The sequence below is a fragment of the Vicugna pacos genome, chromosome 3 (genome assembly GCF_048564905.1).
Source record: "Vicugna pacos chromosome 3, VicPac4, whole genome shotgun sequence".
Lineage (NCBI taxonomy): Eukaryota > Metazoa > Chordata > Mammalia > Artiodactyla > Camelidae > Vicugna > Vicugna pacos.
In genome coordinates this window covers 56468440-56494975 of record NC_132989.1, presented here as the reverse complement: position 1 = coordinate 56494975, position 26536 = coordinate 56468440, and the positions used below count along the sequence as shown (strand labels likewise).

The following is a 26536-nucleotide window of genomic DNA, read 5'->3' as shown; positions in this document are numbered from 1 at the left end:
CAAGACTGAACGCCCTGGCCAAAGGGTAGTGTTACTTAGCACAGATAACTGACATTATATGTTTGGCAGAGTTTGCCTGATGTTTTCCCATGATGACGCTGACTTCATGCATTGTATACAAGAATGGTATGGACAGGATGAGCCTTTCTCAATGTGTTGTATCATGATGTCTGTCTCATTACTGCTGATGTTAACTTTGATGACTTTGTTAAGATAGTGTCTTCCACATTTCTTTACTGCAAAGTTACTTTTTTTCACCTTTGTAATTCCTATGTATCTTGTGGGAAAACACTTTGAAATGATGCCAATATCCTGTTTCTCATCATAATTTTACACATATCATTTTAGCAACAATTGATGATTTTTGCCCATAACAATTACCACTGTGGTGTTTATTAAAAGATGATTTTCTATTTCTATTTTCCCATCTACATTTGTTCATTGGAATTCTACCATAAGGAAAAACTGTGCCTTATCCCACACTTATTTAGTTATTCAATTATGTATTTACCACTATGAACTCATAGATATTTATATTATTCTATGGGTTATAATCTGCTATTATCACTATTTATATTGTTGCTGAAATGGTCCCAGCTTTGATCATTAAGAGTTCCTTTAAGTTGGCTCCTATTTAGTTTTGACATTCTGCCATCAATTTTTGAGTTCTTCCTTACTTCCTGGCACTGCAAAATGTTCCAGGCTCATCCTGTATTTTCCCTGCCTCAGATCTGCAATCAGCCATTTCTCCAGAGCCCTGCTTCTTTTTATTGGGGAAACTGTATTTAGAAATCAAGACCTGGGTCCACGGTGCATGGATTTCTACTTTGTCATTACACCTTTGTGGTGGCTTTTAGACCCTCTCAGCAGAGAGATCACACACACATCTCTATCCATCTTAATTTCTGTGTTATCTGTATATATATTAAAAACCGTTAGTTCATACTGATACTTTTCTAACACCACAAGGTGCATTCTAGCTTTCCCTGCAATCCTCTGTCCCCGTTCCACATTTGTAACTTCTTTCTCCAACAGTAAAAAACCTGGCTTTCCTTATCCACAATGTAATTACTTAGTTGCCACAGTACTTTATGTATAGTTCTTTTTGTCTTGAGTTTTATACTGTATAATCCAAACAGGGCTTCACTTAATCACTTAAGTAAGTTGTTTTATTCCCCATCCCCCTGAGGTATGTGTATAGTAATATTCTCACATCCTGGTAGATTATCTATCTGTCCGTCTGTCTGTCCATCCGTCCATCCATCCATTCATCCACTCATTCATTTCTTTCTGTAGTATTGCCATGGTTAAAGAGTTAGAACTATATAGGAAAGTTTACTCAGGGAAATACCACTTCCTCCTTACCATTTTTGTCCCATTCCCATCCTACATTCTTGACATGTGTTCTTACCTATATTACATATGTTATCGATCTTAATTGTTTCTGGATTTTACCACTGATATTTCTTTTGAAGAAATGAGCAGATAATGCATAATTTCTTATACACACTTTTTTCTTACCTAAAACACTCCATAATGTTGATACTCTTTACACTTTGCTTTTTCTCTTAATAATATATCCTGTAACTATTTCCATATCAATTCCTAGAGATTTTCCTTATTAATTTTACAGTTGCATAGTATTTCATCGTGTGGACATACCATGTTTAACCACCTCTTCTATTTATCGGCATTTTACAACTACAAAAAATGCTACAATAAGTAATTATATGTATTTAGTATTGTTGGGATGGCATATCTAGGACTAGAATTTTGATCTCCTGATGCGTGATTCAATTCTGCTTTAGATAAAATGATGTAATGTCATTAAGGTAGTTCTGAAGACTAAAAAATGTTAAATAAATATAGCAAAATAATACTGTTAATTGCATTATTTTTCCCTCCAATTTAATCATAACTTCTTCTGAGACCAGGAGTTCAATATGATAAACATTTGTCCTCAGCTGCTACTAAGCCAGATGGCTAATTTTGAAATTTTCCCCTTTAAATTTTAACATTTCCAATCATACCTTCATTCATTAAGACTGTTCTGATACTTGGTAGTTTTTACTTAAATATTAAAAATATTATTTGTATCATTTCTAATTTTAAAAAAGCCACTGTTATATTAATCATTTTCTCTATTTTATTTTTGTAGAGACAGGAGATCAAAATTACACCCTATGGTCCTAATTTGGTCCCTTCCACTCCTTAAGTATGGATGTCAAATAGGGTGGGGTAGAAAAATAAGAACATGTGATCCAGGAGACTCTCCAGGTTGTCTGACAATGATTTAAATGCTTTGGACTCTCCTCCTTCCTAATGGGAGAAGGTGCACTCAAATTCAACTTCCTCTGAGATTGTGGGCCCTCAGGACCTCAGATCTTCACATCCCGAAGAGCTGATATTTCAAAATGTGCAAAGGATGCTACACAGTCAGTTTAGGGTCAGTCTCTGGCCCTGCTGCTCATCAGGGCTCAAGGAATACCTAATGTATCCCAGGCTAGTTCATGAGGAGACTGCCTTGGGATTTGGATCCAGGAACTAAAGAGTATTTGCCTTGTCTTTTCCTTCATCCTGGCTTACAAAGACCTGTTTTATCCACCATGAGATTATTGCCAGGTCCAACCACACCTCAGAAAATCACTTATTGGGACTCTCCAATGTTTGGGTGAAATGTTAGTCCAGAAGTCTGCAATTGCAGCAGATTTAACGGAGCAGAGGTATGCAGCAAAAAGAATTTTAGTTCTGTGAAAAGGTGAATTCTGATATGGCTTCAAAGATGTGCCTCATCTACTTAGCTGATTATGTCACCAATTACATAAAATGCAGAGTCTAACTTGTCAGCAGTTTGGTAGGGACCTTGCTGGCTGGGTTGGGACTAGTTCACAGTTTTTGAACCTGCATCATAACCTCTTCCTCCATGGTCACAGGAGTCAGAAAACATTTCCAGCCACATCATTGAACCCAACCTTCTAAAATTATTATTATACTTGATTTTTTTTTAACTTAAGAAATCACAAGAAAAACAAAGTTTATCAGAAACACATAGAATAAGCTTCCAGGTGATGTTGTTCATATGTCTTACCTCCTCGATCTCGGGCAGCTAAACTTTGACCCCTTTTTAATGTAATGTCCAATTGGTACATTCCGGGATCGGCCAAAGGGACATCTGCATTACTGGTTCCAGTAGTATTTATTTTCTGGAAAAAAAAAACAAGAAATACACAAAATATTAAATTTATTATCTCTATTCTATTTCCTACAATGGGGGACCATACATAGCTTAGCATGCACTCTAAGAACTAGTAAATATAATAAATCATCTTGTGAATTCAGACAGTATCATAATCACCTAGTTCTCTAAAGGTTTTGAAATTCATGAAATTCTTGAGACTCAAAATAAAGACATAGCAGTTACAGGAATTCTTGTTTTAATGCAGATTAAAATAATAAATATAAAAAAAAATTTCCCATAGAAAGCCCTACATAATTCAACTAAGGAAGACAAACACAGAAACAGTGTCTCAAGTAAAAAGTCAGCGACAGATGGAGAATAAAGGTATGTGAGAGCAGTCGATTTCCACATAACTGAGTTAAAAATTAAAATGACTTATTCAGTTGACTTTATTAACTCACTTATTTATGCAAAGGGGCTCATATTGATGGATTACCATGTCTATTTCAGTCCCAACATAAAATACTATATAATTATTCAGAAATAAATTCACCAGCATTTTGACAGTATTTGTGAGAAACAAACTCTCAAAAGGACTAAATTTCTGACGCTGCTTTCTATGGAATAAAAGTGCACAAGCTATTTCTAGAACTAAAAATCTTTGCAAGGCTACCTCTGTAGAATACCTTTAGCAACAACACACTAGGCATTGGGTTATAAATGAACTTGCAAGAAGAAAAACTATATTAAAATAACATATGAGAAACATATAGTAAAAATTTTACATGTCCTGTTTTATACTTTCTGCCACGTTGAATACAACAGGAAAACTTTTCTTCACATATTTGAGGTGACTTTAAATTCTTATTTTTTTTCCAATTCAAAACCAAATGTACTTTTGTTTTGGAGTAGTATACATGGATAAGGTAAAATATTAGATACATTCTGGCTTTTTTAGTTCTATAGAAATAAAGCTAAAAAGAAGCTTTTTTTTTTTAATGTTTCAAGACCCAGATGAGACTTCCTATGGGAGCAATTGTCAGTTAAAATAACAAGCAGCACAACTTTGACTGATAACCTAAACTCATCATCTCTCCTCTTGAAACAAAAAAAAAAAAGAATTTTTTTCATGATACCCCTGTTTCTATGAATGACAGCACTCTTCTCTCAGCCACTCAGGCTGGAAATCTGCAAGCATTTCCCTCTTCCCACATCCAAAGAGCTGCCAAATCCCATCCAACCCATTTCCATGCTACAACTCCCTCATTGTTTTTTTCTTTTCATTCCTTGCACCATGAATTTGGATCAAGGTTCCAAACAACAGAGGAGTAAAAGGTAAAATGATTGTCTTGCTCTTCCCTAAAACATCCAATTACCCCACCTCCTTGGAGTTACCAATTATAACTATTTAGGGTATATCCTTCCACACTCTTGAAGGTCTTATAAAAACAAATACACGCATATATAGATTAATCTTCCTGCAGTTCAGTTTTCCATTTTTGTTTGTTTCTAACAAAGATAATAGTATATTTTGGTAATTATTTTATAATTTATTTAACTTAAGAAACATATCATGGACACATTTCTAATCAGTACATATGGATCTATCTAGATTTTGTTTTTTTTGAGGTACATTATTTTCCACAGTGTGGGATTACATAATTTCTTCAATGACTTCCCCGTTGATGAACATATGAGTTGGTTTCAGCACTTGCCACTACAAGCACTTAAGCTACAAGGACTTAAGCTTTCATTTCTCTTCTAGGATGTATGGTTCCAAAAAGGTTTAAATAGAATGGGATTACAAAATTGTAGAATAGAAAAAAAAATAGTTCACACTCCTAGTAAAAGTATGCAATTGCCTATTTCTCATACCTAGTCAGCACAGGATGTTACTGATTTTCAACTATGGTGGGCAAAAAATATTATGTTTCTTCAAAACACATTTCCAGTACCACGTAAGATGTCTTTAAACTTGTATAAATAGCAGGACAGTGACAGCTCTTCACTGGGCCAAACAGAAGATGCCCACTTGAAAAGAGAGGAAGCCAACCAATGTCTTTTGAATGACTTTTCAAAGAACAGTTTGTATGTGGGTCTAATTAATAAGCAGTATTTAAATTAAAATCCAGCAAACATTTGTTAAGCTCTTAGTATGCTCTAAGCCTTTCATGAGGTTCTTTTATAGACATTGTTTCAAAATAAGTAAATCCACTAATAAATATTAAAAGTAGATAGACTTACTACTTTCTAAACAATGGAATATAATCTATAGGAAAGTAGAAATTTTCTACCCACACTACCCCCTCCTCTAGTATCTTAAAGACTGAATTCTAAGTTTGAATGCTCAGAATCTGTATTTTTTATAGCTTTCTTGCTCTACTCACTGCTTCTTGAAGCTTAGAATGAATAATTTATAGAGTCCCTGGCTTAACATTTAAAAATGCATATTATACTATATGTGCAAGTTAAAGAATTTTCAAAGGTAATTTTAACTATACTAGATTTTTCACTTTTGCTGTTTTAGAATTCAACACCTAGTTAAGAAAAAACTTTACTGGACTTAAACATCTATTGGCTTTTTAAAGCCTGAATAATAATTCCATAGTGTGTGTGTGCGTGTGTGTGTGTGTGTGTGTGTGTGTATTTATAGATCACATTTCCTTTATTTATTCCTCCTATGATAAACACTTAGGTTATTTCTATAACCTTGGCTATTGTGAATAATGCTGTAATAAATGCAAGAGTGCAGACAACTATCCAAGATACTGATTTCACTTCCTCTGGATGTTACCACCTTCTCCATCTTTTTCTCCCTGTATTCCTATTCATTCGTCAAGGACCATTTCATCAGCACTTGATAACTTTCTTGTCCATTCTCACATTATATCTCAAATGCCACATTTGCCATTTTAGATTGTAAACTTTTAGCTCCAGGGAATAGCGTGTTTAAGGATCAAATTGAACAGAAATTGTGGTAGAGGCTATGAGGATAGAAAATGTCTTTAAGGGCACTTGGTTCAGCTGAGTAGACACACACATGAGGATCTATAACAAAGTTTGACTACTCCATGGGCACTTTGTTCTCTTTCTTCTCCTGTGCCCATGTATGGCATCTCATCTGTTTCGGCATCTTCCTTCAAGAGAATCCTTCTCAATACAGTGCTCAAGGGCAACATTCCAATTGATCAAAATTGTATTGAAAATTAAACCCCATCCACTCAAGAGCTATAATTTAAGACCAGACTGTGATACAGTGGAGTTATTAAATCATTGGGAGAACAGGGAAGAAAGTTGGGAAAAGAATCTGAGGTGGCCTCATAGAGATGACAATAGAGCAGTTTGAAAATATAAGCAAGACTTTGACAAGTGAAGATTTGGAAGAAAGGAGGATGGAAAAATCAACATGAGCCCCTGTGTGGAATCTAAAAAAAAAAAAATAACATACATACAAAACAGAAACAGACTACTCATAGACATAGAATACAAACTTGCAGTTGCCAAGGGGAGGGAGGTGGGAAGGGATAGATTGGGAGTTCAAATTTTGTAGATACTGACAGGCATATGTAGAATAGATAAACAAGATTATACTGTATAGCACAGGGAAATATATACAAGATCTTGTGGTAGCTCACAGCAAAAAAAATGTGACAATAAATATTATGTATGTTCACGTAGAACTGAAAAATTGTGCTCTACACTGGAATTTGACACAACATTGTAAAATGACTATAACTCAATAAAATAATGTTAAAAAAAATTAACAAGAGCCCAATGGTGACTAGTCACAAGAGGGTGCATCACTGGATGGTGTGGGAAATCACATGGAAGGGAAAACTGATTGATGTACAGTGACACCAGGCTGAGGAGAGATTCAACTTGTGGGCAACAGGAGACCATCACAGGCTCTTGAAGAGAGAGACAATATAGCCAGGACTCATTTAATAAGCATTTATTGTCTGTCTTTCATGTTTCCTGCTCTGGACTAAGGGCTGAGATTTCAAAGTAGAAGAAAACCTGGCCTTTCCTCTCTGTAGGATGGATGAGAATAGAGAAATCCTGTGGATATAGGAATTGTTTAAAAGGTTTTACAACAGTCCACTTTAAATCACAAGGGCCTGATATGGTCAGTGGTAATGGAAATAAAAGATGAATTTGAGAGATACTGAGGACACTCAATCAACTGAAATATTCAACTGACAAGATGTAGGAGATATGGGAAATGGACAGATGAGTCACATAGGAGTCTGGGCTGAGCTCCTGGGAGGCTGGTGATGCTAGCAGAAGGGAGCAGAAAAGAGAGGAAGAACAAGTTTCAGGGCAACCCTGAGTCAACCTCCAAGGAGACCCCCACAGCTCAATGAAAAAAGAAAGTCAAGAACTTAAGTAGATCTAGAGATACATCTCCCCTCAAGCTCACTGGAATGGTTCCAAGAAGAAAATTGGTAGGCGATTATGGAGGGATATGGGAAATATAATTTTTACGGCTATAAAGGATCTTTTTAAAATGTTTATTAAGTTCCCAAATGTAAGAAAATATTAGGGAAGATGTGTCTGAAGTACTAGGCACCCACAGAGATCTAAAACAAGCTTCGTCATTTTAAACGTTTTTTAATCATTTTTTCAGATATAACATTTATTTAGAGACTAGTATAGGAACTTCAAAGATAAATTTCTCCTCTCTAAACTGCCATGTCCCACGTTTAGCTAGGTGTTGCTATTTTTAAACCACTTTATACTGAGGTAGGATTGATGTGTAAAAGCTGTACATATGTAATCCATACAACTCTATGAATTTAGGAACAAGTATACACCTGCGATACCATTACCACTGTCAAGGCTACACACTCATCCATCATCTTCCCAAGATTCCTCCCACCCCTTTTATTATTATTATCATTTGTATGTGTGTGTGATAAGAACACTTAATGTGAGAAAATTTTAAGTATAGAATATGATATTGTTAGCTATAGGCACTATGCTATATAGTAGACCTTCAAAGCTTACTTATCTGGCATTACTGAAATTTTATACACTTTGACCATTCTCCTCCCATTTTCCCTCCCCCCAACCCCTGGCAACCACAATTTTACTCTCTCCTTCTATGAGTTTGACTATTTTAGATTCTATATATAAATGAAATCATACAGTAGTTGTCTTTCTGTGTCTGGCTTATTTCACTTAGCATAATGTTCTCCAAGCGTATTCGTGTGGTTGCAAAGGGCAGATATTCCTTTTTTCTTAAGGCTGAATAATATTCCATTGTATATGTATACCAAATTTTCTTTATCCATTCATCCATCAACGTATACTTAGGTTGTTTTCATATCTTGGCTGTTGTGACTTATGTTGTAATAAACATGAGAGTGAAGGTATGTATCTCTTTGATATCCTGATTTAAATTCCTTTGCATAAATATCCAGAAGTGGGATTGCTAGATCATATGGAACGATAAAAGACTTCGAATAGCCAAAGCAATCCTAAGAAAAAAAAGGACATAACTGGAAGCATCACACTTTCTGATTTCAAACTATACTACAAAGCTATAGTGATTGAAACAGCAGGGCATTGACATAAAAATAGATCAGTGGAACAGAATAAAGAACCCAGAAACAAACCCACACATACACAGTCAACTAATCTTCTATAAGGGCCTCAAGAACATAAAGTGAGGAAAAGGCAGATTCTTTAATAAATGGTGTTAGTAAATCTATTTATCCATATACAAAAGAATAAAATTAAACCCTTATATTACACCACATGCAAAAATCAACTCAAAATGGATTAATGACTTTAATGCAAGACCTGAAGTTGTAAATCTTCAAGAAGAAAACATAGGAAAAAAGTTCCCTGACATTGGTCTTGGCAATAAATTTTTGGATATGACACCAAGAAAACAGAGGTGACAAAAGCAGAAACAGACAAGTGGGGCTTCATTAAATAAAAAAACTTCTACCTCAAAAAGGAAATAATCAACAAAATGAAAAAACAACCTACAGAATGGGAGAAAATATTTGTAAACCAGACACCTGATAAGGGGTTAATATCCGAAGTATGAGGAATTCATACAATTAAATTGCAAAAAAAAAAAAAAACTAACTAAAAAAGGGTCAAAGGATCTAAATAGATCTTTATCCAAAGAAGACATATGAATGGTCAACAGTACACAAAAAGGTGTTCAACATTACTAACCATTAGGCAACTGAAAATCAAAACCATCATGAGGTATCACCTCATGGCTGTTTAAATGGCTATTATGGAAAAAAAAAAAGATAACAAATGCTGGTGAAAACATTGAGAAGAAGAAATCCTTGTACACTTTTGGTGGGAATGTAAGAGAAATAATTTCAAATTTTAAAATTCAGAGTTCTAGACACAGAGGTTTAGGGAGGTCTCTATGACAACAGTCAAATAAAGTTTGGGGACTGTTGAAGCCAAAAGGCAGATGCATTATTTCAAATTGAAAAATTATAAGTGAAATTCATAGCCTTAGCAGGTCACTTATGGGAAAGTCATTAAAAAAAAAAAAACCGTTCAAGAGAGGGACCCAGAGAATGTGAAAGGAAGTATTTGGAAGGATTATAATGATCGGAGCACCCACAGCTTCTACTCCACCAAGCCATCATTTTTTTAAAACTTAAGTATAGTCAGTTTATAATGTTGTGTTTGATTCTGGTGTACAGCACAGTGGCTCAGTTAGACACATAAATAATATATTTCTTTTCATATTCTTTTTCATTATACGCTATTACAAGGTATTGAATATAGTTCCCTGTGCTATATAGTAGGATCTTGTTGTTTATCTATTTTATACACAGTAGTTCGTATCTGTGAATCTCTAACTCCCCATTTATCCCTCCACTTCCCCCCACCCCTCCACCCCCGGTAACCATAAGCATATGTCTGTGAGTCAGTTTCTGTTTTGTAAATAAGTTCATTTGTGTCATTTTTTTAGAGTCCATATAGAAGTGATATCATATAATTTTTCTTTGTCTTTCTGCAAGCCCCCATTTTTAAAGAAGCCTTTACTCTACTGTTCCTAGTTTGCTTAAACTAGAACAGTTACCATGTATGGTGATGTCAGATTTCCTCATACCAAACCTTTCTGTCCCTCATTTTATAGAGACTAGTGGTTTTCAGCCTTGAGAGTTTTGGCTAGGCACCCAGGAACTTTGGGCATAGGACCCAGGTATCAGTATTTTTCTTCTTACAGTTCCTTAGGTGATTTCAAAACACATCCCAGCTTGACCTATTGTGCTAATTATAAAAGCACATCTTTGAAAAAGCTGATACATAAAGAATTTCCAGACTTTTCTTATTTACATTATGAAACATCTGGGGAATATATATGGGAATCAGTATGAGGGTTCCCTGTGACTTTGAGTTCTGCAGCTTCGGAGGCCTTTTTACCTCGGTGAAGAAAGCTCCCACCAGAAGATATAATAGTGCTGATACATTCAAAGTTAGCCTGGCATTTAAAAATTTTTCCTTACAGGTAAAACGAGGTTACTGTGTTAGCTGGGCTGGTTGATTCTTATCATCAATAAGAAGTGGAGTTACTGTAGCAGTGTATAGAAAAGGAGAAGTGCATCTGCATTCTAGGAGACTGTCTTGGGTGCGTCTAGTACTGCCATGTCCAGTGGGTTGTAGGTTGGTTAAGTTGTTTCATATGCTCAGGCCATGCTCAGCACAGCTCTATCTTTGTCTATCAACAAAATCCTCTTCATGAAAGTGAAAAACTTCATGAAAGCTTCTACATTATCAACTTTAAAATTTAACAAACTTGTTAAGGATATCAAGAGGTATCATTGAGGATTTCTATTCAGTCATTATCAGTTTCTACAGTGGAAAAAGAAAATTCAAAATGGAGTCAGTATTTCTAAGAGGGCTATTTAAAATGAAGCTGTGAGACCGTTAAGGAAGCAGGGTTTACTCATGTTCTCACTGTTTAGAATCATAAACTTTTGAACTGGGCCAAACCACAAACATTCTAAGGACATTGCAAGAAACCTCCAACTTGTCACAGTACCAGACTTCCACCTTCTTCCAGTGATAGCCTTAGCAACCAAATATGTATAGATAAGAATAGCTCCCATCATAATTCTTTCAAAACAACTTTTGCAACCTTGTGAGTTTTCTTCCTTTATGAACGCGTATTTTTCCTTCTCCTTGGAACACGTTTTTGACTCCAACTCAAATTTCTGTCTCCCAAATTACAATTCTAAGACCCCAAATAAAGCCTTTATCTTTCTGCAGCTCTGCTGTGATGAATTTTGTTCAACACACCTCAGTCATTTCTCATAGTTTCTACAACATTAGAAATATCTGCACAGTGAAATCGCCATCAAGTGGAAATCAAAGGTTTTTGAAACTTAATTTTCAAAAAACAGAACTCAAAAGACCCTTGATATATTCAAAGTTCAATGAAACTCAAGGATTCACTTGTTAAGGGAATATTCTAATTAGTTAGAGGTCAACTGAGTAAATATGTTCAAAACTGAAACCACACAGAATTGGGAAAACCTGTAACAATCAACGGGCATCTCCCACTTACTGTCAGTCATAGTGCCCGTCCAATCCACAGCAAGAACAGCTTATGCTTAATTCTATGTAAATGTAACTTCCTTGCCCCTTGTTCATAGCTGATTACACTAGAGTTGGTACTTGAACAACAGGCAGACGTGAATAGGCTGGTCAGTGACAGGTTGTTAGTCAGCAAAAGTGTTATTAAGGAAAGGTGCTTTGGACCAAGTTCAGAGAGAAGAAAAAGGAAAAAGTGCCTGCTAAAGCCAAACGGTCATAATAGGGACTGGAGAGGCCATGATGACCCATGTATAACCCCAAGTTGGGAAATGAGTGCTATAATTAAGCAGAAGTATGGGGTGGAAAAAATACACAGAGGGTAGATGTAACTCTGGAGTAGGACAGACAGACACATCAGCAACCACAGCAGAGTATGACAACAGCTGGGCAGGAGAGCAAAGATCTGTGAACTCCCACTGCTAAAGGCCAGGAACAGCTGGGGCCCGAGTGCTGTCTGCTCTGGGCGCTGTGCTCTTGGAGGTCTATCTGACCCCTGGTCACCTTCTCACCTCCTTTGGTAAGAGACTTCGGCCCTGACAATGGAAGAGAGTGAGAAAAGAGCAGTAAGACTGAGCAAAAGAAACAAAGAAACAAGAAAGCAGCCAGGGAACACCAGAAATCCATGAACAGTGGATATGGGAGAAAGTGAGCTGTAGAGAGAGGCTCCACATAGATAGAAGCTGCCCCAGCCTTCAACTTCCCCCTCCACAATGCAGTGGTCATGGATGCTCACAAACAGATGCTCCCGTGGTGCCAGCTCAGACAGAGGCCAACTAAAGCCATTGCTCTGAAGTTACTACGTGAGGAAAACTTTGTGTTCTTATGAATATTTTCAACAAGAATGGGGGAAAACACTTACGGTTAAAGTAACCATATAGCTTATCATTCCAACTGGGATACTTTAAATAGCGAAAGGGAGGGCTGTTAACAGTTACATGGCATAAACAAGCATAAACAAAACCGTCCCAGGTAAACTGCCATACATGGTTATAGTATTTAAGTTGGCCTTCAGTCAACCAGGAAGATAAACTAAGCAGAAAAGGAAGGTTGATCCTCTGGTCATACCAAAGCTTTATTATAGTTCGTTTTTGAACTGAACTACAACCCTGGGTTTAATTCTGGGATTTTGATTTTGCAATAGCCCAAACCAAAATGGATCTAGAAATACTCAGGGCCCACTAAATGGCAACATTTAACTGCTGCTGAAAAAGTACGAAATTCAGTACTCCCCAAACGTCTTTTCTGGGACTCCCACAACACTGATTACTCAGCCTTGGCTTGTCTGCTAAATTGCTTCTGTACAAGATCACTTCATTATCACTGATAGCCTTTCCACCTACACATACAGTATAGAAAATAACCTGAGGCAAAAGAAAGCAAATAAAATTCTCTATTCCCAGTTCTTATGTACATGGACCACTCCTTTTTGTAATTAGACCCTGTAATCAACCTTTGTGTTACAAGATGCAAATTCTGATGATGAAAGGGCAGGCTTGATATCGGCTATTTAACCTCAGCCAAAAATACTTAACCACTCGGCACCTTTGTTTTCTAATCTTTAAAATGGGCTAATAGATATTTCACCAAGGACTGTTTTGATAAAATATGTAAAAGTGCTTTGTAAATGTAAGAAATTATTTAAATATCAGCAGTTATTTAGAGGCATGTGATGAGAAGAACTATTATAAATGAGAGGAAAGATTATAGGAATTAGAACACAAAGACCTGTATACAAAGCCTGGTTATTCTATTAAGTTGTTCTGAGGCAGAGGAAAAGTTTTATGAGTTCTATGAGCCTAATTTTCCTCTTCTTTAAAAAAAAAACGTGAAAATTAAAAGACATCTTGTAATTTAAAGTGCTTTGTAAAGGGTCAAATGATTTACAAATGCCAAATAGGGTCTTCCTGATTTTTGTAAATAATAATATATATTATGTATGTATATACTGCTAGTGTTTATTAATGGTTATTAGAGATTAGAAAGTAGATTGTGCTCAGGTTGACTTGTCTGCTTTCAGTACTATTATATTACTTAATAACTGTCATCTCTACTATTCCACCAAAACAATATTTGTTAGACCTAAGAACATGATAGATTTTATCTGTATTAACTCTTCTGACCATTTGTCTTTTAGTGAGTCTCCAAATATGCTCTTTCTTCCCCAAAGAAAACGAAACTGCATTTAAAAAGTGCAAAAATAAAAACAAAACAAAAAAACCCCAAAACCAAAAAAAATAACAACAGTAAGAAAAGACTTGTCAGAAAAAGGCATAAATACTAACTTGTTTATTGATGTTATCCTCCTTGCCATGAATACTTCTGCCAATAAATGTTTAAATAGATTAGACAGTTCTATTATCCCCCAAATTTGGGCATATGTAGAGGAAAACATCTCATTTTGGAGGACTTGAATTTTTGAGGATCTAACAATCTTAGAAAGAGAAGGTTGTGTAACAGATGTTAGCTTGATGCTAAACATTTGGGATTTTGCTGAAAAATACTTCTAGTGTTTTTATGTATCCACAACTATAAAACTAGCAGCACACATATCCATACCCTCATCAGCTTTTACCATGAACCTTATTATGCTTAATAAAGAAATCTTATCAAACTTAATGCTTATATCTACTTCTTTTGGAATAATTCTGTAATTTTTACTTTTTGTGAATTACAAGTACTTTTCATTTGGGTTCCTCCCACCCCCAGAACTCTATTATTTCTTTCAAAGGAAAAAACCAAAGAACCAAAGTAAGGTTTTAGTGTTTCTATCAGGTATCAACTTTGTGTGAATGTCCTATCAACTCTTCCAGTAAAATCTGTAGGTATCTTTAAAAAGAACAAGAAACAGCTCTAGATCATAAACTCTACTACTACTTTTAATCTAACACTTGGCTTTCTTGGGAGAACACCATGGCAATAGTACTTTTTCTGAAAAGGAAATTAGTATATACCAATAATTTTCAATGCTCCCATAATACCCAAAACACCCAAAGTTTATCTCATCTTCATTCAGCTTTTCACTCACTATTTTTTTAACCCCCTACTGAATGTCCAGCAGAGAACTAAGTTATAGAGAACATAGAATGATGTTTGACTATATTCTTTGCCTTCAAAGACTATTGTGGAGACAGTTTTGCATATAAAGTTTAAATGCCAACATGCAAGAACAAGACAAAAGGTGTCTCATGGCAGTAAATGAAAAGCCCTCTCTTCCTCCAACTTGCTTCTCCTCCTTTTTGTTCTGGATGTGACTCTGAGGCATCGTTAATAAATGCCTAGTCACCTAAGATAGAAAACCTAGCACCAAATACACCTGGCTCCAACTGTGCAAGCATGAAGTCCTATCAATTATATTTCAAAAATATTCCCTTGGTCAACTCTTTCTGCTACTCCATTCTACACCTTAATTATCTTCTGCACAGCCAACTGCTATACTTCCTGCTGGCTTTCAGACTCTGATACCTTTCATCCACTGAGTCACTTAAAATGGTTCCTAGAGAGAATTTTTTTTTAATTGAAGTATAGTCAATTTACAATGTTGTGTTAATTTCTGGTACACAGCATAGTGATTCATTTATATATATATATATATTCCTTTTCATATCCTTTTTCATTATAGGCTATTATAAGGTATTGAATATAGTTCCCTGTGCTATACAGTAAGATCTTACTGTTTATCCACTTTATACTTAATAGTATCTACAAATTCCAAACTCCCAATTTGTCCATCCCCACCCCCTTTCCCCCGGTAACCATAAGTTTGTTTTCTATATCTGTGAGTCAGTCTGTCTCTGTTTTGTAAATAAGTTCACTTGTCTTATTTTTTAGATCCACATATAAGTGATATCATACAGTATTTTTCTTTCTCTTTCTGGTTAACTTCACTTAGCATGACAGTCTCCAGGTCCACCCATGTTGCTGCAAATGGTATTATTTTATTCTCTTTTATGGCTGTTTTATGGCATTTACAAGTGGGGATACAAATGGTTTCTCCTTAATAGAGCTGATGTGAAGATTAATAAAATAGTAAAGCGTGAAACACTTAGTATCCTATGTTAAACATTCTGCCTTTGTACTCTTAAAATGACAGTCTAACTACAGGTAGGAACAAAAACTAGATGATATGAAAGATAGCTCAGGATCTAGCTGAGACTTTAAGACACACTCACAAAGGAAGTGCTTTAAAGAAGAAAGTTGGAGTAGTTGTAGGAAGTTGCATGTCAGGGATAAATATTAAGATTTGTCTATTTTCACGGATCTTCAGAACCCCCACCACTAATTGAAATGCTCTCATGAGTACAATTTTGTGACAGTGTGTCATTCTCAATTATTCTTACCTATGGTTGGTTGAGAGGCCTGTGGGCTGAGGCATGAATTAAAAAAAAAAAAAGACCAGAAGTCAAAAACACATTTCTATTTCCTTTTGAAACATGCTTTCACAGTTGTTTGTAAGATTTAAAATTCTAAAATGTCACACCACACGGGAAGTGTTAATTTTATTTGCTCAGTACACAAGTCTGTCATAGAGAAAGGTATTTTCTAAGGGTTTTCCATATATAAACAAAATCTATGGGATTAATAAATGCTAGAGCAGAATCTGCTCTGGATAAATTACAGATCCTCGAAATCATCAAGAGTTGCCTGTAATAGCTAAGTAAATACAAGGAAAATAAATGCTTAGCTTAAAGCATTCAATTAACAGATATTCTTCAAGTGTCCCAATTGGTAGAGCAAAGTATACAACAGCTTAAGTTTTCTCAGTACTACTTGCAAAAAAGTAGTAAACTGTCAAAACTTGAGTACTACCATATGAGTAGATAATAATAATGTTAGGTGTCACTTCTAATTTTTTCCTCATAGCTTAGTGTTAAACCAATAATCTAAAATGGCCAAATATTTCTCAGTACTAGGTATTCAGCATAGGGAAGTTTTAACTTATAACAGAAACATATACTATTTATCTTGGCAAGCGAGTTATGTGTTTCTGTTTTTTTGGTTTTTTTTTTTTTTCTGTTTCCTGCCATGAGACACCTTCTGTCTTGTTCTTGCATGCTGGCATTTAAAACTTTACATGCAAAACTGTCTCAACAATAGTCTTTGAAGGCAAAGAATACAGTCAAACATCACTCTGTAATAACATGCGTCTAAGAGCAATTTTAACAAGTTTTTGGTGTCTAAGTGTTCCTAGAGCCTACCCAGGAACACAGATAACTTCCTGACTGGGCAGTGACAGCCCTCTCCGTGGTGCCTGGATAGTGATTCCAATGGTGACATGTGTTGATTGTCTTTCAAGGATGTGTTTCTACCTTTAGCCTTCCCAGCAGCCCTCGTTTCCTCTTGATAATCAGTGTGGTTGTGGGAAGCTGACTTGCTCCTCAGCTCAAAGGTGGAGAATGTCTCAAAGATTAGGCCAGTCTTACCCACTGTACAATGACTGGTTCAGGGTGGGAATGTGACCTAAGCTCTTCCAATCAGGGTAAATCATTGGTTTTGGTTGGGAACGCTGGAACAAAGAGGCTCAGTTATTCCTCCGGATGAGAATGAGGAAACATAAAGCTAGCTGTGGGAGTACAGGTAGCCATCTTAGGTTCATGAAGAGAGTTACCCTGGGGTGAAGCTGATAATGGGGAATGCCAGGTGAGGGGACAGAAACACACTAGACTCTTGTGACTTGATTGAACCAGAGTTAAACTCTAGATTTTCCAGTTATATAAACAAATAGATTCTCTTTACAATTTTAGTCAGTTTGAGTTGTATTTTTTGTTAATTGCAATGAAAACCATTGCAACTCATGAAACGGCTAACACTGATGGAGCACAAACACTGTCTCATTTACTCTGCACAGAAACCTAAGAAATAGCTACTCTTTCAATCCTAGTAATAGATGTGGAAACTGAGGATTAGAGCGGTTGAATAACTTGCCTCAGTTAAGAAACAGAAGTAGATTCAAACTGTTTCATCTAATATCAAAAGCCCATGCTCTTAACCACTGAGCAAATGCTTTGCTCCTAGATTTTTTTTTTAAATCAGAAAATGAACCAGACATCTGACACTCCATGTCAATTTTCAGTTCTCAGACCGTAATTACATAATTTGCCTTAGTTATAAGTTCACATCAAAAGAAAAGGGTTGGTCGCGGTTAAGGAAAGAGTACTTCCAATTTCTAACAGCAAGGATTTCTACATCACAGGTTCAGAATTTTCCTCATGGAAAAGATATTTTTCTCTGTCTTACTTTAGGTTATTTGTAGGTTTTTTTTAAATTAAATCTAATTTAATTAAATCTAATTAAATCTCTTTGGTGTCATTAACAAAACTAGTTGAATACTATTTTGGGATAAAAGTCTCACTTAATGTATATAAAAATCAGGATTTTATGACTAAATAGAATACAATCATACATATTGCCTTTATATCAGTTCATGTAGCATTGAAATAATATGTAACTTTCTCCATCCAGAAGTGCTGAAAAAAATCTTCCCTAAGGAAGCAGAATGTACAATTTAAATTGTAAAATTATATTTTATTTTAATGATTACAATGCACACCTTCATTTTACAGGAAAAAGTTCATTTCTTTACTTAAGCTCTTTCACATCTTCACACCTTTAGCTGAATGTGCCCACTGTTTCTAGCTGTTGGTTGAGAAGACAGAACTCTCCACCTGTGAGCTCAGCATCTCACTTTCTACAGAAGTCCTAGTTCAAACTGCCAAAGTCTAAAGGCTGAAGTGCTTATCTGGGGTTCTGAATCTCACTGCCTCATCAACTAAGATATGAGACCAGCTGTTTTGGTTCAGTGCAGTATTTTGAGAAGTGTCCAGTTATCGATAGCTGGCAGACCCACACATATTTTCACAGCCAGTGACCTGTTTTTCCAATGCCATCCAGAAAGAATTTGTTTGTGCCACCAAATCAAATACGTAGCAACCATATTTGCTGGGCCAATAAATACATTAACTCACTGAGTGCTAGGTATGCCCGGTACAAAGGGTACATGTCCCAGGATTGCCTTCTTCCTCCTGCCAAAAATCCTTTGCACAGCTCTGCCCCTCCCAGATCCACTCACAAGTCAGCCCCTACTAAGTGGTTCTTCCCATTAACACCCTGCTCTCCTTCAGCTCTGCCAGCATGGTCTCCACTTTCTTGAGGAAATGTTGCTTCCCATCTTTACCCTGATCCCAATCCCATGATTATACCATTCCACTGAGCTGTTCCCTCCTATGGAGAAGAAGAACAAAGTAAGCATGCAAATGCTGCAGATTCTGGGCGGAGAATCACAAATACTCACTCACATCTTACAGTTGTCTGACTGCCATACAAATTCTAAAACGTTTGCCACTCTGATGGATTAAAACGGGCATCGCCTTGTTTTGTTTTCATGCCTTTAATTACTTGGGAGACTGTCTTTCATGTCTATCAGCCATCTGTATTTTTTTGTGAACTGTCTGTGCATATCCTTGATTCTTCTTTATTTTTTGATGAGCTCTTTTTAAATGGTTAATCTGTGCTCTTTGAAAATTAAGGGAATTAGTAAGAACTGCCTTTTAAAGGACGTGGCTTGTGTGGATGGAGCCAGGAACCAGGGAGCACACCTTGAGTGACTCTCACTACTTCTAGGTCAGCTGGCTAACACTATATGCTTTTGGGTTTCCAATGTCTTTTTGCTGAAATCTTTCTGCCAGAAGCCATTTGTTAGATTTTTCCTTTGCAATCCAACAGAATGTAGCATTCTTAGGGAGAAAAATAATGGTGGAGGAGTGTGGATTTCCTATCTTTCCCTGTATGTAGGTGGGATGTTTCTATGTCCTAGAGGTAGGGCAGTACCCATCCAAGTACTTTGTGTTATCCATGGTGTGGGGCCATATCCTGGAGTGAGATTCTGGGAGGACAGGCTCAGAAGTTAAGTCAAGGTGAGAAAGAAAGGGACTCCAGGGTGAGACGAATAAAAAAAAATGGAATGAATTTCTTTCCACTTGTGGAACCCAGCTGGCATTCTGCTATGTGCAGCCATGGGAAAAAATCAGGATGGATGGCCTTTCCAGGGGGTGGCAGAGGAAAAGCAGTTCTACTTGGGAGAACAGAGGGCACCGTGCTCTCTCTCTAAGTGCTGGTGTGCCCTGGGATGGGATCCCCAGCCTTCTTCATATTTAGGTCTCACTTTGTCCCCAGGTGAGTCCATCAATTCCCAAAGCTTAAGGGAGCACCGATGCCCTGGGGCTCAGACTCTCCTGAATTTCAGGCCCACATGTTCAGTCACTTCCTTAACATGTCTACTTGGATGCCTTGAAGGCAGCTCAAACTTAACCTCTCCAAAACTCCTCTCTTGAATGTCCCACTCTGACCTGCCCTCAGCCTTCAACTCAGACAAAGCACTCACCACCCATCTGGTTGGTAAACATCAGTCTTTGCTCTCTATTCCCTTCAACCTTCCCATCAGATCCATCTGCAAGTGTGTCAAGCACACTTCCAAGAAGTGGTCACCCTCGCCTTCACCCTCCAGAGGGAAGAGGGGGCCCAGGCACCAGCCCTGCCCCCCCTTGCTATTGAGCCTGTAACCACCTCTCTCCCACTACCTCCCCTCTCTGTGCAGTTTCCCTCCACTCCGTGCTCAATCAGTATCCACCTGTGCTAGGCCACACCTCTGTTACTGTCTCAGTGTGTTTTAACTTGGGACCACACATCTTTATTTACCCTACTAGACTATGAATTCCTAGATACCAGGGCCAGGACTGACTCATCTTCTCAGGTACCCTGATGAGGGTTTATCAAATTGATTTGAAGTTCATGAAATACTATATTCATGTTTAATATCTGACACTAATGCAGTATTTCAAACAGCATTCCTGCTAGAAGGTAAGCTCTTCGAGGGCAGTGATTTTATCTATTGATTTACTCCACTATGTATCTATAACAGTGTCTGACGTGGTGGGCACTCAATAAATATTAAAGGAGTGAACAGAGGAGATACCTATAGCCTAAGTGCTATTAATGGCTCCTGTATTAGAACAGGCCTGAGAATTAAGCCAGAGGTTGCAACACTTATATGGAATCTCCATGTCACTTTGTAGATCACCTATGAACATAAATACAGTCCCACCCTGAGAAGTGCAAAGGCTAGGAGAATTCAAATTGACAAAGTGTTTCATTTAATAGTCTTGCTGTGGCTTAATTTACACAGTGCTTGGATTATTTGCAGGTCCAAAGACTGGATTGGATTCCTAGGCCTTAGAAATACCTAAGCACCAGCTTGGAACCAGGCTTCCATGATGCTGTCTTTGCAGTTATATAGGTGGTACTGGTGACATGAAGTTCTCGTCACTGAAAACTCAAGATTTGTCTGTCGAAAGCAGAAATTAACTTGTGCACCATGTCCCTTTTGTTGGAGACCACATCAAGATTTTTAGTTCTACATTAATTGTGTGAAGTAAACTTTAAAAATCAGTATCAACTGGCAGCAGCTAGAGACAGATTTTTCTTCTTCAGAAAAACACCTAATGTGGTTGCAAAGTGACCCCTGAGCCTGTACCACCATGGCCTCTGTGACAGCTGTTCTTCCCCACGCCTCACATGAGCCTGGTTAAATAATCCATGGGTACTACACATGGGCACCGTGGGACAGACTCACACGACTCCCTGTGAGCGGTCAATGTTTGTCCTTGGCATCGGCAATTTATCTTTTGAAAGTTGTCTTGAGAGGAGGTTTTAGTTCTATAAGCTCCTAACTAGTTAGCATATGGTGTGTCATGACTGGTTGACCACCACTGAAATATTATGTCAAGTGCATTAACAAAATGAGAAACTTTCATAATATTGTCCTTTTAATAAAAACTAGTAGTTCTTTTTGACTCAGTAATAATTGAACATAGGCTTTAAAGAATAAAGAAAATACAAGACCATCACCACTGTGTTCTGTGTTCTTGCCTATGAAAACATTGTACCTCCTAAGAAGTTAACAATGGTAGCACTTTAGTAGTCTGACACCAAGTCAAGAAATTCATATTATTTCTGAGGAATATGAATCCTGATTACCAAAAAGTCTACAGACCCTCTCTGACTCTCTAACCCATCCCCTACCTCTCTTCATCATCCACCCATCCATTAAGGAATGGAAACACAAACATGGGTTAAGACATGGCTCCCAATCACTAGGAAATCTACAAATTTGGTGTTGCACGTCACGAAATGAGATATTAAGCAGAAAAGTTATCAAATCAGATAACATATTCAAAAGAAGCTTTCTGATAATGGCTGCATTTAAAATATGTTAAGTACAGAGAGCCTATCGGATCTGTGCTTGAATAACACAAACTGACTAACATAATAGCAGCATAATTGCTTTTTCTCTTTCCAACACGTCAGACAAAGGAATACAATTTGTTGCTTTTAAAAAATAGATTATTTAGGAGCCAGAGTGTAAGTAATTTACTGCTGTGCTTTTAATCTTTGCCTGCCATTAGTTGTAATTGAGGCTATAAACTAAAGATGGCAAAGAAAAAAACATAACATATGGTTTATCTGAAATTTTTTACAAGAAAAATATTATTTTGACTGCCTTAATATTTACTAGACTTTGCACACCATGGAAGAAGAGACACAGATCATTATAAGAACAAATCCTCTGTCACTGGGATTAATTTCATAAAGAATTTATGTCCACTGTTGTCGTGCTGAGAATACCAAATAATCATGATAAATGTTGTTACAGAATCTAGTCAAAATGTCACTTACCTCCCCCGAGGGAAGATAAGAAGCTACTAAAATAGATAAATCATTGTCAGAAGTAAGAGTTCACCATTGCCCAACAACATATTAATTTCCCACTTACTAAGCAACTAAGGTAACACCAAAGAAATAGTTAGGAAGAAGATACCCGAGGACAAGATCTCCTGGTCTGAAGACCTGAAGCTCATGGGTGTTGCACGGGGCTTGCTGAATGACTGGAGAGCCCAAGTCCAAGTTTCCTCAGTTGAGGAGTATTCATTTTAAGACAGTATGACAAGAACAGAGTTCTGCAATTTGCTTCACTATCAGCAAAGGGCAGATTTGAAGAGCGGAAGAGTGATCAAGGATCAATGCTATCATCCTCCTTCCTGCAGAAAAGAGGAAGAAAATTTCACAACAAAGAGCTCTTAATGGGTGGTTGCTTGAGTCCACTTCCAAAGAACTTTATTCCAGACACTTGGAAGAGACGTGCACAGCCAGGAAGTTGCACTAATGGAAAATCTTTGTGTATCGGGAAATACCGAATTCTAAAAGGCATCAGTGTGTGAATGAAAAATACTGCAAAGTATATCAGTAAACAAAGACTGCTGAAGCTATCAAGTCATCAGCCGTTGCCTCCACCCCTCAGTGAAGACAAGCCTGCAGCCCAGCCAGTGCAGCCACTCACAATGGTGCACTATGAGGGGACTCAGAATAATAAAGGATAAGATACTGCCCCTAGATGGCTAGATGCTTGTCAAAGGAATGAGTTCAGTGAGCCCAAATGTGTGCTTCCCCCCATACAAAGAAAAGCACTAAATTCTTTAACTTGAGATGCATGGTGTTCTTTAGATAACAAGTAATGTTTTATTGTTCCAGCTACCTGGTCTTTGTTGTAAAGCTCCTATATATCCTAGCTCCTCCCCTACCTCTTCAGAGCAGTCCCTTAGAGTGATCTGAGAGGCTGTCATCCCAGCTCGAGTCCTCCCGCCAAATAAAACATAACTCTCAACTTTTAGGCTGTGCATTTATTTTAGTCGACAGGTGGCTAAGCTTCTCAAGTTTGGGCATTGGCCGTTTTGCTCTCACACCTCTAATTTCTTTAGTGGCACCATCCTGAATTAAAGAATGATGTATCTGAACCCCCTGAGTCTTACTTTTCTCCCCAAACTCAAGTGTGAGGAGCTCACAATGCTGAGTCTAAACATTAGCTCATCTCTCGGCAAAATGAAGAAATGCGAGCAAGGCATTTCTGGGTTAGCACTTCCCATCAAGTTTCATAATATTTGCCTCCTAAGTAACAACACTCTCGTTCAAGGAAAACAACCCCACGGTCAGTGGCAAACTCTTTTGAGGTTTGAATTCTTGCCCACTAATAAGAGCAAAGTTTGTTAAAGCAGAGACCTCTGATGAACAAACAAAAATCTGGAATAGCATAAAGGCTAAAAACTTATTCTAAAATCATTTCAATAAATGAAATTATACCAAGTGAGAAAAAGAAGGAAGGATAAAATTGCACCCAGAGGCACAAAAACTAAAAAGGCTAATATGCAGAATAGTGGCTGTGAAAGGACCAGGCTCTCAGGAGAGTGGTCATCATGTGTTTATTCAAATAGTTTTCCTGGTAAAAAGAAATTACCTCACTTATCAACCCTCTCTCTGGTTTTCAACAATTCATTAATAGTTATCTAATATGATGTCCTAATTTATCATAATCCACAAAGATGCTATTTTCAAAATCATCAACTGCCAGGCTATGACCACGTGAAACAAAAGAACCAAAAAAATAAATAAATAAACCCCCCTTATCCCACCTGCAAATGGACAAAGCAGCTTCTTAGCCATGGCTGCCCAGTTACAAAAGCTCCCTTACTACCCTGTCTTCTCTCTTAAGTCACGTAGATCAATATCTGATTAAATACAGTATAAAAAAGAATATTCAAGTTTAAAACAAGTATCTTCACTGTTTCCTCTGTAGGGCCTCAGGGAGATGGAGTAAGCACAACCCCAGGTGACTCCCTTCCCAAGAACTCTAAGGCAGCCACTTAGATGATGTGGCAGTCCATATGTTACTGGAGAAACATCTGGAACACATGGTATCCCATAGCACTAGGGTTAAATTCTTCTACAGCTAAAGAAGACATGAACAATATGACATCAAGGTGGGTGCCAGATTTAGGGGAAAAAATAGGATTCCCAGCTAAATTGGAATTTCAGATAAATAAATAATTCAGATAAATAAATAATATTTCAGTATAAGCACTTTCTGTGCAATATTTGGGCAATGCTTGTACTAAAAAAAAGGATATTTGTTGTCTATCTGAAATTCTAATTTAACTGGGATTCTTGTATTTTATCTGGAAACCACATTTCCTAGCATGTCCTTCTATTATTAAAAAAAAGGAGAAATCTGGACACAGAGACACACACAGGGAGGGTAGCATGTGAAGACAGGAGTTATGCTGACACAGGCCAAGGAACTACCAGAATCTAGGAAAGAGGCCTAAACAGATCCTTCCCTCGTGTTTTCAGAAGGAGCATAGTTCTGCTGACAACTTGACCTCTGAATTCCATCTCTGATTTGTGAGATGATACATTTCTATGGTTTAAACCATTCATTTTGTGGTACAGCAGCTCTATGAAATTCATCCACAGACCAAATTAGCCTTCTATTGTCTTTTTTTCAGGAACTGGACTCTGGGCTAATTGCTTTGGCCAAAGCAGGCCTTGTACCTCAGTCTTATCCAATCCCATTCCAAGCCTGAGCCCCTGCACATACTCGGTACTCCAGATACTCGGACCGAAGTCCTACAGCAGCCCCAGTCACTTAGCAAGCAGAGCCTTGCTCACAAAACCATATACTCCAGGTAGATCTGCAGCAGTCAGTCACCTAATCCTGTGACCCTGAACCTACTCACCTGCTGAGATGACCACCCTTTGCCTAGCTTGGGAGCTCCCTGCCAGCATTCCTTTAAATATCAGGACTTCCTCCTTAGGTCATCAGAACTGTGACCTCTCCAGCCTCTGTTCAGTCAGTGAAGGTTGGCTGTGAGCTCTTGACCTCACTTATCTATCCCTGGCCAAGTGGCTTATTATACTTTAAATAGAAATATGATAAAATACATATTTGAGAAATAGTATGTCTCTACACATTATCAAAAAAGCATACACTGAAAGATAAAGAAACAAAGCACAAGAGGGTAATCTAAGGGCAATGCATTTCTGAGTAATTTTGTCTGAAATTTTGGAAAACGTAAGTTATTTTCTAAGTCAATCCTGTGAAGGTTTGAAATAAGATTCAGTACTTTCCAGGCAAGCCTTAGTATTGAATTAGATACATTTCAAACATTTAAAACAGGTATTTTTCAAAATGTGGTCACTAAAACTTCATCACCTTGCTACCATGGCAGTGTCCTGGGTTCCACCATAGAACTACTGAGTCATTCAGACTCTCAGGGGACGGGACCTAAGAATTTGCCCAGAGAGATTCCTATGCATATTCAAATTTTGAGATTTGAAAAGATGAACAGTGTTTTGGTGGCTGGCTAAAACTCCAAACATTCTTCTGCCACTGTTACCGACATTTTTACAAACTGGATTCTTGTCTTCCAGTCCCCAATCTAATAGCTACAATTTTAAGATTTAAGCTGCTATTCTATAGCCCGTTGAAGAACCCTCAACTTCTTGCTGCAGGGGAGGGAGGGGGCCCCAGAAGGAAGGACCGTGGCCCTGGTGGGAGGTGGTATCCAGGGATTAAATAAGTAATGAATAAAGGAAACGTGACATTTTTGCTTAGGGCCCCCAGTTAAATTTATGATACTGAGCTACAGGAGTTTTATTAATGTGCGGTTCCAAACACATAAAATGTCATTAAGCTTGTTTTTTTTACCAGGGAAGACTGAGGTGGCTGTCCAGTTGAATCTAACTTTTAGCGTTAGGAGCAAACCCTGACATTTTTACTTAATTCTGGCCATGCAACATTTAAATGAAAAGAAACACATATCTCACAGGGACAAGCATTTCATAGCTTCCTTTACCTCCCAAATTTACTACAGCAAGTAAAACGGGACAAAG

General features: G+C 37.4%; 1 protein-coding gene across 10 annotated transcripts in view; it reads right to left on the bottom strand.

Moving 5' to 3' along the window:
• MCTP1 (multiple C2 and transmembrane domain containing 1) overlaps window positions 1-26536 on the bottom strand; it is a 604116-nt gene that overhangs the window by 269769 nt on the left and 307811 nt on the right. For all 10 annotated transcript variants that reach the window (XM_072958382.1, XM_072958380.1, XM_072958381.1 and 7 more), the window contains one exon: window positions 3089-3203. In XM_072958382.1, the coding sequence (XP_072814483.1) occupies window positions 3089-3203 (115 nt within the window). The remainder of the gene's footprint in view (window positions 1-3088; window positions 3204-26536) is intronic.